General features: G+C 36.8%; 2 protein-coding genes and 3 non-coding genes across 5 annotated transcripts in view; all 5 read left to right on the forward strand.

Moving 5' to 3' along the window:
* Positions 1-478: 478 nt before the first annotated feature.
* Rabggtb (Rab geranylgeranyltransferase subunit beta) lies at positions 479-8,636 on the forward strand. Its single transcript, XM_077791355.1, is given in 9 exon segments — positions 479-528; positions 1,759-1,866; positions 3,513-3,710; positions 4,128-4,233; positions 4,928-4,993; positions 4,996-5,084; positions 5,629-5,754; positions 7,494-7,643; positions 8,120-8,636. Coding segments are annotated over 9 exon segments (987 nt in total). The 5' UTR covers positions 479-525; the 3' UTR covers positions 8,261-8,636.
* LOC113197788 (small nucleolar RNA SNORD45) lies at positions 1,513-1,591 on the forward strand. The gene has a single exon (XR_003302747.1). It is a non-coding gene; the product is annotated as a small nucleolar RNA SNORD45 (small nucleolar RNA).
* On the forward strand, positions 2,143-2,222 carry LOC113197781 (small nucleolar RNA SNORD45). Its single transcript, XR_003302746.1, has one exon. It is a non-coding gene; the product is annotated as a small nucleolar RNA SNORD45 (small nucleolar RNA).
* On the forward strand, positions 3,847-3,917 carry LOC113197794 (small nucleolar RNA SNORD45). Its single transcript, XR_003302748.1, has one exon. It is a non-coding gene; the product is annotated as a small nucleolar RNA SNORD45 (small nucleolar RNA).
* Positions 8,637-14,313: 5,677 nt separating the features above from the next.
* Msh4 (mutS homolog 4) overlaps positions 14,314-14,781 on the forward strand; it is a 77,686-nt gene continuing 77,218 nt past the window's right edge. The window contains exon 1 of the mRNA XM_026410022.2: positions 14,314-14,411. The gene's annotated coding sequence lies outside the window, so the exon portion shown is untranslated. The remainder of the gene's footprint in view (positions 14,412-14,781) is intronic.

A 14,781-nucleotide genomic window follows, 5' to 3' on the forward strand; every position in this document is an offset into this window, starting at 1 on the left:
ATCCATAGTACCCCCCAAAACAAAACAAAACAAAAACCTTTAGCGTGGAAGACAACACACGAGAGAAAAAAAAATCAGAATTCTGTAGAAATCTCAATTTCTTTTTGGAAATAATATCTAAGTATTGTAATTACTAAGCACTTCGGGGAGCAGAAGGCAATACAGGAATGGACACTTACTACGTGCACGCGGGCATTCTAATTAACTGCCATTACACATCTTTTAAGCATTTAAAGAACAAATAGTTTCTTAACAGGGTTCAGATATTTCAACGTTACTTAAAACTGCTTCATATAAATCGAACTGACGGGAAAAGGTGAGCTAAAAATTTAAGACGCAGGCAATGAGGACACCTATGAGAAACCAGTGGGGTCCTAGAACAGCCAGGGAACTGCTGTGTCCTTCAGGCGGGCATATGGGCAGCTATGTCGGGTGTGGTGGGGGCCTCAAGGAAGCTACTGCGCAGGCGCGCGAATCATAAGTCTACGCAGGAGGTGGGTAGGTTCTCTCTTTTCGCTCTCAGACATGGTGAGTGTGGATGGTTCTTACGGGGCTTCTCAGAGTGGTCAGAAAAATAATATGTACTGTTGAGCAGTTAGTTGCTATAGGTTATCTGTCTAGTATTAGAGAATGGTTAGGTTAAGGCGCGGGCCTTGGGAACTTTCTGAGGGCTCAGGTTAAAGTATTACTCAGCGTTTTCTGCAAATTTCTCAGGCGCAATTGCCGCTTCTAATTTTACGTAGGCTTCATCCTTTTGGGCGGGCCTCTTTTGGGTTGAGCGGCCGCGTTTCTTGGTTCCTCTAAAAAAAGCCTCACTGATGGCTGACTTTCCCTCCGTGTTTATTAATTTCTCTGTACATACACACATTTTTCCGTGCTTGTTGTAATTAGTTTGGGGTTCGAGTAAATTTTAGAGATCATTAGCGATGAGGCCTCCCAATTTTTTGTTTCTTTTCCCTGGTCCTGGGGTTTGAATCTTGACCTTCGTGCATGCTATGCAAGCCAGTCCTTTCTAATTTTATTTTAAGACACGAGTGGAAAAAATTACCCAGACTCCCTTGTGCTTGAGATCCTTATGCTCACCCTCTTGGATAGCTGGAAATCTCCTAAATTTTAAATGGAATCCAAAGGAAATTTGCTACTCAGTTTTATTCTTGGTCATTTCCGTGGCATACTTCTGGTAACTACAGTTCAGTAGTAGATATATGAAAAGATGTAGATATATGGAAAAATTAATAACTACATTATTTGGGGATTGTTGGAAATACTCGGATTGAGCTTAACGGTGGTGAAGGAGTTAATGGGATTGCATACTTCATTATTGGAATGGTTTATTAGAGTAGAGGGTGCTTTGAAACCTGAGTTTGATTAAACGGGAGTGCAAATTATTTCCCACCCAGACGTTAAAAAAAATGTGCGTGCTTTCTGCCACGTGTTAAGTTTTCCTCATTTGATAAGCTTTTACTTAACTGAGTGAAAGACAGGAACAATAAATGCAAGTGGTAATTTTTGGGTCAATGATGAGCTGGCATGTATTCTGAATCAAAAGTTGATTATTAATACTTTAGCTCTAGAATTACTCTGAGACCTGAAAAATACCTGAATTTGACTGGTTGTTTAAAAAGTTACTTTTACAACAGATACCTGAGATTTTTTTAATTGGAAAATTTTCAGTGAGAAAATTCAGGTGTAAATTGAATATATTGCTAAGGGGCAGAGTAAACATTGATGAGATTGCTGCTTTTTTATTTTTGAAAGGGCACACCACAGAAGGATGTTATCATCAAGTCTGATGCACCTGTCACCCTTTTACTGGAGAAACATGCAGATTATATTGCATCCTATGGCTCAAAGAAAGATGACTATGTATGTATTAATTTTTATGTTCAAAAGTTTTAAAGAAGTCTGACATATCTAAGCAATATAGCAGTATTTATGTCTTGTTAAAGTGGTATCCTCCTCTGTGCAGAGGACTGAAGATTTGCCCTTACAGTTTAATATGTGTCTCTTGTATATCTGAGTTTGGTGGTTTGGCAGAATCAACCGTGATCTTACCCATAAGTAGAGACCTTGCCAGACAAAGAAGATAGAGTATAAGGTAAAAAATAGGCTTTCGTTTTTGTAAGTGAGGTATACATTCAAGGTCAATGATGTATTGGCATGTATTACCTGAATTTACTGCTGATGTGTAATACTTAGCTCTAGAATTACACTGAGACCTTGAGAAAATTTTGCCTCAATTTTTTTGTTTTTTTTTGTAACAGGGATTGGGGGGGACGTGCTTAATCGCTGAGCCACATCCCCAGTCCTTTTTTTAAAAATATCTTATTAGAGACAGGATCTCATTAATTTGCTTAGTGCCTCTAAGTTGCTGAGGCTGGCTTTGAACTTCCAATCCTCTTGCCTCAGCCTCCAAGGCCCCTGGGATTATAGGTGTGCGCCACCAGGCCCAGCATTACCTCAAGCTTTTTAACAATAATTTAAGTAGATTATCTGGCTCCGTGAGAATATTAGCAAGAAGTAGTGAACAATTTGGCTATGGTATCTGAACAGCTAGTTTTCTGCCATCTTGGGAAACAAACATCTGATATTAACTTTCACTCCTAAGTTTTAGGTTTTTAAACCCTGTAGTTTCACATTTCTTAATAGGATCATGAACTTAAGTCAGAACTTCAATTTCCCCAGTGTGACTTTAAGAGGCATGAAACTTGACTTGTTCCTTTTTAATGAATTGTCTCCTTTGAACCCTGGATTTGGTTTGGCAGCAAACTAAGATCCTCATCTGATTTACAATCTCTAAAATAATGCATTGTTGAGTGCAGCAAATTTTTGTTTGGGGCTGGGGTTATAGCCCAGTGGTAGAGTGCTTGCCTAGCACATATGAGGCATTGGGTTCTATCCTCAGCATCACATATAAATAAAATGAAGGTATTGTGTCCATTTATAACTAAAAATACTTTTTTAAAAAAATTGTTTCTGGAATCCATATTAATTTTTAAGTCTTCTTGATAGCTGGGCATCTATCTTCACATCTACTTTCTGTGTTTTTAGGTCATTTTTGTAAATTTATAGATAATAGATTTTGTGCTACATTCACATTAAAAGAATGGCTCTCTGATAAGTAGTATAGGTACTGTGAAAGATACACTGAACTTTACTGATATAAACAGATCTTTTTTTGTTGTTTTTTAAAGCTCTGGTTTGCCCTTAAGTTTTCAAAGAGGTGAATTAATGCTAGTTAACCCAGTTTATAAGCCAGCTATTAGTGTTTTTTTTTTTTTTAAAGAGAGAGTGAGAGAGGAGAGAGACAGAGAGAATTTTTAATATTTATTTTTTAGTTGGCGGACACAACATCTTTGTTGGTATGTGGTGCTGAGGATCGAACCCGGGCCGAACGCATGCCAGGCGAGCGCGCTACCGCTTGAGCCACATCCCCAGCCCAGCTATTAGTGTTAAATCTCTTTAACCTGTCATAAATTCAAACTGACACATTTAAGAAATTGTTGTTTTAGGAATACTGTATGTCTGAGTACTTGAGAATGAGTGGTATCTACTGGGGTCTAACAGTAATGGATCTCATGGGACAACTTGATCGGATGAATAGAGAAGAGATTCTGACGTTTATTAAGTCATGCCAACATGAGTGTGGTGGAATAAGTGCAAGCATTGGACATGATCCTCATCTTTTGTATACTCTTAGTGCTGTCCAGGTAAATTTTCAGATTCAATAGTCTCCATAATGTATTCTCTTTTCTCAAGAGTCAGGAATTGAAACTGTATTAGGAAGATGATTAGTATGTTAATGTTAAAAAGTCTTGTTCTGTTTAAGTGAAGTCATTCCCACAAGGTCAGTGATGTGATGGCATGTATTATCTGAATGCAAAGTGATGTGAATTCTAAAATTACACTGAGACCTTGAGGGTAAAATTTTTTCCTTCAGTATATGTAACATTGAAAATAATGAGAATTTAATATTGAAGTCTATTTATATTTAATAACAGGATAGTCTGCATGTTTTGAGAAAGGTTCATGTAGACAAAGGACATGATTGTTTAACATCTTAGAAATTACCTGCAAAAGAACATACTTGAAAGGTTACTTACCAGATTCATTTATCTTTCTTACAGATTCTTACTCTTTATGATAGTATTAATGTTATTGATGTAAATAAAGTTGTGGAATATGTTCAAAGTCTACAGAAAGAAGATGGTTCTTTTGCTGGAGACATTTGGGGTAATGTCAGATTTTGTCCATACTACCATAAATTGAATATCAATATATCTTGGTCTTGGTAGTAATCAGTTTATAAGGAGATTAAGTTTTTCATCTTTTCAGGTCCCAGTAAGCAGCTGGTCTAACTGGAGTTAATGGCCTGGAGGTTCCAGCATGCCCTGTGGTAGTTATATCAGCATACAGGAGCACTGGAACAGAGGGGCCCAATCTAAAAAGATAAGGTAGGTGACATTTTTTTCCCCCAGTATTTGGTGGTTTTGTAAAGTTTTAAAATTTTTGATGGAAAGAGAACCAAAAAAAAAATAACAAAATTTCTGAATATTTGAATGGAGGGAGGGAATAGTAGTTTATTTGATAAATGTAGATAATCTCTGCTTTAGGGCTGAACACAAGTGCAGACCAGAGAGACCAGCTGCTTCATGGGATATGAAAATCTACTTTTGTAAAATAGGGTAAGTTTATTGCATTTTAGAAATTACTAATCCTTTCAGTTCTGTGTAAGTAAATTAAGATAATTTACTCTTATTAGTTTTTGTTAGTTTCCTCAGTTTACTTCTGACTATACAACATAAAAGTTAAAGCTTAAACTTCTGGAAATTTTGAGATATTTGTCTGACATTGTTTTTAAGATAACTTAAACTGTTATGATCAGAAGCCTCTGGTAACATGTTGGTTTAATCCATTTTTGTTTTAGGAGAAAATGATACAAGATTCTCCTTTTGTGCAGTGGCAACTTTGGCTCTGTTGGTAAGATTTGACTATTGATATTGAAATGATTATAGACATTCTTGAATATTCTGGAATTTATATGGGGAAACTTGATGCTATTAATGTGGTCCCATGCTGGACAGGTAATTTATATGTGCCATTTGAAGACCATTTGTAGTAAATTGAATGCAAATGAAGTCCTCATAATGTTTTTCTGAGTGAGCAATTCCCAGAATATTTATATGTAATTACAAAATGGAGTTTAAACAGTTTGAATGATTTTTTTAATTGCTATCATGTCTTATGTCTGTAATTTTAGATCTATTGTTGCACAGGATTTTTTTAACCTTGAGCAGACACTGCTTCTTTGTCATCACATTTCAATATTGCTGTTGATTAATTATGAGCTTTACTTTGCCCCCAAAAATACAGTCCTTGGCAAAAACAAAGACCCTTCTAGAAGAAATTCTTAATGACCCTGGTATCTATTTTCAGAATTGTGTGTAATCAATCAGTCACCACTATTCCCCATCCCCCAATATAGCGCGCGTGTGATCTCGGCAGAATTGGCTCCTAGTAATAAAACTTAAATACAAAATGGAGTTTAAACAGTTTGAATGATTTTTTTTAATTACTTTTGCTATCAAGAAGTTATTATACACATGTACTTTATGTCTGTAATTTTAGATCTATTGTTGCACAGGATTTCTGGCTATTACTAGTCAGTTGCATCAAGTAAATTCTGATTTACTTGGTTGGTGGCTTTGTGAACGTCAGTTACCTTCAGGAGGACTCAATGGAAGGCCGGAGAAGGTATTGTTTCATAGCTGTGTTCTAGCATTACTAATTTTTTAACCTTGAGCAGACACTGCTTCTTTGTCATCACATTTCAATATTGCTGTTGATTAATTATGAGCTTTAACTTTGCTGCATTGTAATTTTAAATAATATCCCCCCAAAAATACAGTCCTTGGCAAAACAAAGACCCTTCTAGAAGAAATTCTTAATGACCCTGGTATCTATTTTCAGAATTGTGTGTAATCAATCAGTCACCACTATTCCCCATCCCCCCGTGTAAGTATTTATTGTCTTGAGTTTTTAGAAGGATCCCACCCCCCACACACACCCCATCTGAAGGCCTTGTATTCAGGCTTTGAAATGAAACCTTTTCTAAACCTTAGTTCTGGGACCTATACCAGGGTATCAGACATGCACTGAAGGGGTGAAAACTGATAGCCAAAGGCTTTACTGTGACACATTTTATACATAAGTCTCCATGCCCATATATTTGAAAGCACAATTGATTTTCCCAGTTTTGAGGTTTGAAAACAATAAGACATTTTTCTGGGAAAGCTCAAATTTTGACATTTTTAGAGGTAAAGTTACTGAAATTTTCCTACCGTTATGTTCTAAATCTTAAGCCTCTAAGGGCCATACTGAATGCAGGTTGAGTGAGTATCCATAATCTGAAATCCAGTATGTTCTAAAATCTGAAAGCTTCAGATCTATATGATGCTACAAAGTGTAAAATTCCACACTTAACCTATGTGACAGATTACCACCAAAACACAAGCACACTAAAATGGTGTGTAACATTACTTGTCCATATATGAAACATGTTTTTGAATGTTTTTGCAAATATTCTGAAATTTGAAACTGTTCCCAAGCATTTTGGATGTAGGATAGTCAGCCAGTGTTTTGATTTTGCTGGTATGCAGTTTTGCTTGCAGGACAACTTGTCCTATTGCAAATGCAGTCATAGAAATAAGAGTCTGGCAGTGTTCCAGTTAAAATTATTGTGGGATAACATTTGTATTTTATGATCTAAAAACTATGTACTGTTGTAAAAACTATTAGGTTATAGTCTCATGAACAAATCTAGGAACCATCTCCAGTACTAGCGTAAGACCACATTAAATGCACATAGTTTTAAGTTATTTATAGTCTCACATCTGAACTTTTGGGAGGTCTTTTCCCCATCTTTCTGAAGGTTTGCTGTGCCCCTGACCCATGAACTAGGGCATGATGGTGCATTTAATTTGATCTGATGTATTTTTAAACTTTGCTTTGTAAATATTTTTGGATAACATTAATGGCTAGGGAAATACCCACAAGTGATATGTAGATAAGGTCTGATTTTGAATCCTGGGGACCTCATTAAGAAAAATGGGTGGCTGTCAGAGCACCAAGAGCCTGCATATGAATCTGGAGCAGCCTTTAATGTACATATAAATCCTTATGGGAGTTCATTAAAAATGCAAACTGTTGTGTGTAGGATCTGCATTTCTTACACTCAGGTGACCACATTTTCAGGACTTAGGTGTGTAACCGCCTGGACCGTATTTGTTAAAAATGCTCTACCTAGGAAAGTGGAAAATGGGTTTTTGTGAGCCTTTACTACTAGACTAGGCCTGTTGGTTACGGTGCTAAGTTAGACATTGATAAAGATATATGTATGCTTATTCACTGAGAACTGAAATAGCATGGGTACGAGTGAGTTGGAGATTGGTCTTTTCCGGTGATCAATTTTTTGTGCCCTTTTCCCCTTCCAGTTACCGGATGTGTGCTATTCATGGTGGGTATTGGCTTCCCTAAAGATAATTGGAAGGCTTCATTGGATTGACAGAGAGAAACTGCGAGCCTTCATTTTGGCATGTCAAGATGAAGAAACTGGAGGGTTTGCAGATAGACCAGGAGACATGGCAAGTATATTTTGAACATTTTTGTTTGTATAACGTTTTTAAAATATTAAATGTCATGGTTCTTGGCATTTATGGTTGTAGAAATGATGGTACATCCAGTGTATGGTCCTAGTGTAGTTTTAAAAGTAGTGTGTGTTTTTAATAACTTAAAACATAGTGAATGATATGGATCCAAGTTTCTCATCACCAATTCTTTGCCTCTGTATATGACCTGCATTCTCCTTTGAGTCTGTATTCCTTGTTTTACCTCCAAAGTCAGCTTTCTTTTATAGCAGCCTATATTATTGAATGTGTAATTCTCTTTCCTGGTTTTGGAGGCTGGGGGCCTCAGTAAAATTTAGTATTATGTTATAAAGGTTAAGTAGTAAACAACAAGTTAGTCTGTTTCAGAAAAATTTTAAGCATAACTGACATTTTTAGTATTTTTAACTTTAGAGGCATTTTCATTTTGTAATGGTCTCAAATTTTTTTAATAGGTGGATCCTTTTCATACATTATTTGGCATTGCTGGATTGTCACTTTTGGGAGAAGAACAGATTAAACCTGTTAGTCCTGTTTTTTGCATGCCTGAAGAAGTGCTTCGAAGAGTCAATGTTCAGCCTGAACTAGTGAGCTAGATCACATTGTTGATGGAAAAGATCTTCCTTGAGTATTGCCATCTCAACATTTCTGGTTTTGAACCTAAAAATTACTGCTAATATTTTGTATATTGTTAAATTAATTTTAATAAATTATATAATTATACATATTATAAAATAAAGGCTTGTATTGCATTTTCTTTTAGATTCCTTTTTGAAATGCTGTTATGTTTTTTTGTGTAAATGTATCTGTTACTCTTATCCCCATATCAGGAAACTTAAGAATTTAATTTTCCTTGATTTTTTTTGAATGTGCTCCTGTATTCAAAAACCATAGTTAATGTTAATTGGTTTGTGTCAACAGAATGTTCACTGATGTAAATGGTAAACATGAATTAAAAGATGCACAAAATAATTGGCTTTTGAAATGTGGATATGGTTACTCTTAAGTTCATCCTAATTCCAAGTTTGAAAAGGTTTGCAATTTGGACCTGAGCTGATTTTTAGCATTTTATGGATCTGAATTGCCTGAGGGATAGTTTGAATTTTATCCCAGCGAGGAAAATTTTAACAGTTCAAAGCATAATAGTTTTTTCAAGACTAAAATGTTCATAACTGTTTGTCCAACCTTAACAGTTTAGGGGGGAGAATAAGAGGTGTTTTCAAGCATGTTTTTGTCATCACCAAGTAACATTGCATGTGGGTGAATTATTTTTGAGATGCTTAATGCAACTTAGTAGTGTATATTTAATAGCTTATGCATTAAGATGCTTTTCCTGGTATCCCTAGGAAAGTGATACTTTGGTTTTATCTGAAGAATATAATATCGCAAAGGTGAGCGTTTCTCCCCCTCCCCCCCCCCCCCCCCGCCAGAAAAAAAAAGCTGCTGTTTAAAGTTGTAGTCTTATGTGTGAAACTGCAATACTTCGAAATTGGTGGTGTTGGGACTGAAACAGCCCGAGATCTCACCCAGTCTTCTTTTGGGTCCCTAACATACCTATGGACACAGCCTTGTGCACGCCATAGCCTTCGTGATGATTTGAGTACAAGTCTTAATGTGTTGGACACTGGGCGCACCTAGGAACCAATGAAACCCCAGAGGTTGTGGAAAGCGGGCTTCCTGCTCTGCGCACCGTTCTCCCGCCCTTTTCGGTAGCAACTTCCGCCCTTGCCTAGCGACCAGGGGTTCACAAACGACCTTTCTGAGGCCCGGAGAGGCTTGTGAGAATGCTGAGACCTACTACTTCCGCTTCTGCGGCTTCCCCCTTACCCGGAGGGGTTCACCCGCGGTGTCCCCGAGGTCCCCGCTACGTTTTCGAACTTCTGGAGACTCCTCAGAGCCGCCCTTCCGCTCAGGGCTCGGCGTCCTCTACTCCTCCCGGCACTTCAGGAGCCGCGGGGGATCGCAGCTGCAGCAGCAGCCTCCCTCACCAGCCGCCAAGCTCTCTGCCAGCCCCAGGCAAGGAGTGCTTGATGGGGTGAAGGTGCACCCGCTGGGCTGGGCGGCCACCACAGAGGAGGGCAATGTGGTTCCTGGGGGGATGCAAAGAGGGTGTCCTGGGTATTGTATGGGTCAGGCCCATTAAAAGGCTGGATGCCTTTTCTCAGGTCTGAATAAGGCCGGAACAACACCCACTATAATGTCCTGTCTCTCCCCAGTTTGTGACAAATGACAGGTTGTGCATGAATAGTCTCCAGGTCATCAAATGGGACGAAAATAGGTTGATTTGAATATTTCATCTGATCCTAGTGAATATGTTTACTATTAAAAACCAAGTCCTTCAGGCTGAGGTTGTGGCCGCCCAATGGTAGAGTGCTTGCCTAGCATGTGTGAGGCAATGGGTTCGATTTTCAGCACCACATATAAACAAATAAATGATAAAGATCCATCAATAACTAATAAAAAAAAAAGTCCTTCAAGTTAAGTTCGACTTATTTAAAAGATAAAGATGACTCGTTAACTGTTATGAGTGAGGAAACACTTCTATACTTAAGTTTTCTATACTTAAGGTTAAGCTATCAGGTTATTGAGAAAAATACAAAAAGCAAACTAAAAAGCATCAGACTGAAATATTAATTATGATTTTGAGGTATCTATCCATCATTGGAAATTTTAAGAGATAGTCTGAAATAGAAATCTGGAACCAGATCAGATGCAAGCTGTGCATTGCAGTTGTATGTGAAAATGATGCTTTTACCACGAACTGAAAGAGGGTGACAGTATTCTGTCCATTTCCATCTCTGTGCTATTGCAGACTCTCATAATTCTATGTCTAATTTTATGACATAATTTTATGTCATATCCTTTCTTCTTCCAGGTTTACTTAGAGTACCACTAGAGTTATGTGGAAAATGCAAAATTCTTATATCCCATGCAACTTAAATCAGTGGCTCTGTATCAACAGGTACAAGGTCAAACTGTTTAAAAGACTGTCCATGGCCATTTTGGATCTGTTTCCAATCTTTATAGCTTTCTCACTGTTGTGACTAAAGGACCCAACCATCACAACTATAGAAGAGAAAGAATTTATTTGAGTGCCCACGGTTTTAGAGGTCTTAGTCCATACAAGGCCAGCTTCATTTCTAAGGGCTCAAGGTGAGGCAGGACATCATTGCAAAAGAGTGTGACAGAGAGAAGCAGTTCACATCATGGTGATCTGGAAGCAGAGAGAGAGACTGTACTCTCCATATACAAAATATATACCCCATAGCCACGCCCTAATTCCCACCTCCTCTAGCCACACCCTACCACTCTAATTACCACTCAGTTAATCCCTATCAGATGATTAAATTATTAATTGGAATAAGACTCTTACAACCCAATCATTTCTCCTCCTTCTTGCATTGTCTCAGCCTCAGCTTTTGGGGGACACCTCACATCCAAACCATAACATCTCCCATCCCTTCTTTAAAAAAAAATATATTTTTTAGTTATTGATGGACCTTTATTTTATTCATTTATTTATATGCAGTGCCGAGATTCGAACCCAGTGCCTCACACATGCCCGGCAAGCACTCTACCTGCTTCTTGATATTTACACTGCTTTAGAACAAAACATATTTATCAGTAGGAAAACCAAAGTGGGAAAAGAACTTATATAGAGTAAGTGCAACATGAATTGGTTTTAAAAGTAGGACAAAGAATACCAACTAAAAGGAAGTAGAAAAGAAACCAAAGAGCATTCTTGAGAAAGAAAAACGTGTGCAAAGGCACAGAAGCAGCAGATAAAACTGCAAATAATTTTGTGTCACTAGAACAGATGAGCTGATGTAGGTAAATTTAAAGTACTTATGGGAATTAGATCTGAGAAGCAGATTAGTTTTATTCTCCATGCCAACACCAGGTCTTCTCTGGCTTTGATAATTGAATAGATGGTCATACTCTTACCTGATATAGGAATTTTTTAGTAGAAACAACTTTTAGAGGGAAACTGATGAGTTCTGTTATGGACATTTTGAGTGTGAAGAGCCTCTGGTATGTCCATTTAGCTAGGGCTAAGAAGAGACATTTAGAAGAGATACAGATTTAAAACTTATGTATATTTGGGATCAGAGGAGAGAATATGAAGGAAATACAGCAAAACAGAGGTTAAAAAAAAAAGTTGGAGGAAAGCTGAGACAAGTGAACAAGTTTCAAGAAAGGACTCATAATCTAAAAGTAGCTTGAGAACAAGAAACAGTGGTCTCTGTCTTCAGTCTCTAGTACCTAGTTCCTTCCTTAATTCTTTTAAGCCTGGAGATGCTCATGAAGGGTATTTTGTCAGATTCTACACTTTTTATGATGATACCCCTGAATTATCCACACTGTTGTGAATATTTTCTGAGGAAGATACAGGCTTGAAATGTGCTGATAGGAGTGGACAGAGTTGGAAATTTTTCTAAGTTTAAAATAAACAAAAAGAATTACAGGACTTGGTAATTCTGATTAGCTGTTAGGATTGATAAAAGAGGAATTAAAAGTTACTACTGAGTTTATGACTTGGGTGTCAGGATCCAAGATGGCACAATTGACCATGACTGGTAATAAATATTGGGGGAAAGATAAAAAGCTCTGTTTTGGATTTAAGTTCTGGGAAAATATCTATAGGTTTATGTCCAGAAAGTAGTTAGATACAGTGATCTATACTACATCCTCTGATGGAATTTTCTGTGAGGATTAGTTCAGTGTAGTGGCACATGTCTCTGATCCCAGCAGCTAGGGAAGCTGAGGCAGGAGGATCACAAGTCCAAGGCCCACCTCAGCAAATTAGCAAGTCCCTAAGAAACTTAGTAAGACCCTGTCTCAAAATTAAAAAAAAAAAAAAAAAAAAAAGATTAAAAAAAGGTCTGGGAATTAGTGCAGTGTGGGGCCCTGGATAAACAGGACTTTAAGTCCAGATGCCCCAGGGTCCTGAACAATTATTGCAGTTTCTCAGTAACTTGGGCATTACCCAGCTCAGATAACAAGGCTGGCTCCAGGTGTAGTTATACTCACCTGTTTGTTCCTTTGTAATCCTACCCCTTCTGCCTTTTTTGAATAGAATGTTCTAAGAAACAGCAATCCCCCCCCCCAAATAAAGGCCCACTTCCAACCATTCGATGTCTCTCTCCCTCTCCCCCCCCCCCTTTCTCTCTCAACTTTGTCTTGTCCCCTTCTTGGGGAGCCTGAAGCTGAGAGACAGGGAAGCTGTCCTGAAGCTTATAAAAGGTATTTTGTGTCTGTGTGGTATTTTGCGTCACCCCAAATTCACATGAGTAACTTTAGTTCAGCTGCTTGCACTGGACAGGGGCAGCAGTACAGTAGTAAAGCACTCTTGGGTTCAATCCAAAAAAAAGAAGAAGAATTTTCTGTGAGGATAGAAATATTCCATATCTATGCTGTTCGTATGGTAACCAATTGACAAATGTCACTTTTCAGCATTTTAAATGTGGCGAGTATGACTGAGGAATTGAATTCCTAATTTTATTTAATTTTTATTTAAATAGCCACATGTGGCTAGTGGCTTCTATATTGAACAGTGCAGGTGAAGTAGTAAGAATGGTTTTTGCATTTTTTAAAAGGTTGAAAAATTTAAAAAGAATATTATTTTATGGCATGTGAAGATTTATGAAATTTAAGTTTTAGTATCTAAAATAAAGTTTTATTGAAATACATGCTTATTTACTAGTGTATTATCTATGACTGCTTTCCTACTGTGTCAGAGTTAAATAATTGTGACCATGATTATATAGTCCACAAAGCCTAAAGTATTTTCAGTCTAGTCCTTTATTAAAAAGGTGATCAAACCTTTGTTTACAGTATAGTAGAGGGATCAGACTGCATAGGAAGATTTGAGAGTTGTCAGGAAATAGAAGTTAACAGAAACAGATGAGATGCTTACAGAAAATGTATAATATTGATTTGTGAAAGAAGATTTAAAGACTAGAATTCTAAACTCCAACAGTTAAGAGGAAGACAGAAAAAAATGGATCTGGCAAAGGAAACTAAAAATAGTTTAAAGTGAATCAAGATAAAAAGTTGTCATGGAAATTAAAGGAAAGGAAATAGTAGAAAATAACTTTTTTAAACCTCCATATTTCAGGACACTATGCTAGGCTGTTTATACTTTGTTTCAGATTACACTGTAAAACAGGTAATTTGTCAATAGATAAATATCTAAAAAGGTAATTGAAGTCAAGTCTGAAACTTATAGTAACCTTTTACATGTGAAGAGAGAGTTTCAATGAGGAAGTTAACAGAGGAAAGAGGCTTAATATTTACTACAAAATTAAACATATTAAGTATATTTAAAGAAGGTAATTTATGATTTTAGCAAGAGTAGCCTCAGTGAACTTGTGGAAACAAAAGCCATATTAGCATATTTTAGTACAAGAAGACTACTTATAAAAAATGTAACTAAATGCCATAACTTGATATTTTAAAAAAACATCATTATGAAGTTTTATAGAAAGTAGACAATATGAATTATGAGGATTTACACATTGTTACATAATTCTAATCTTTAAGAATTAATACTTTTTTGTTTTTCAAATTTAGGTCCAAACTTTGGAAACAAAAGATCTTACACACCAAACCCTGTTGCAACAAATTTTGGTACAAGCTCATCTTCTTTACAGGAAACTTATCCTCGAATACTTAAAACTCCATTGTCTGCTGGAAATCCCCAGAAATCAGGTTATAAAAGTTGGACACCACAAATAGGATATTCAGGTAAAATGAGTGCAAGACTAACATTGATGACCTTCTGGCCTTTTGAAACTTTTTTTTTTTTTTTTTTTTTTTTTTTTTAGGAACCTCCTATCTCAGCTACATAAGATTCACCCAGCTTGAATCTTTTATTAGAGTTCTATAAATTATGGTGACTGAGTTTATTTGAAGTCATTTATTACTGATATGGATGATTGAAAAATAAATGTCAGTTGACCCATATTCATAATTTTTAGCTACATTACTATGGTTACACAGCTTCTGATATTGTTTGTTATCTGCATTTCTATGTAGTTTTATCCATCCTGACAAAAAATTACAAGGAAGAGAAAGCTCTGTTACTCCCATGACGTTTATTTAAATCTAAGTTAGT

The sequence above is a fragment of the Urocitellus parryii genome, chromosome 11 (assembly GCF_045843805.1).
Source record: "Urocitellus parryii isolate mUroPar1 chromosome 11, mUroPar1.hap1, whole genome shotgun sequence".
Lineage (NCBI taxonomy): Eukaryota > Metazoa > Chordata > Mammalia > Rodentia > Sciuridae > Urocitellus > Urocitellus parryii.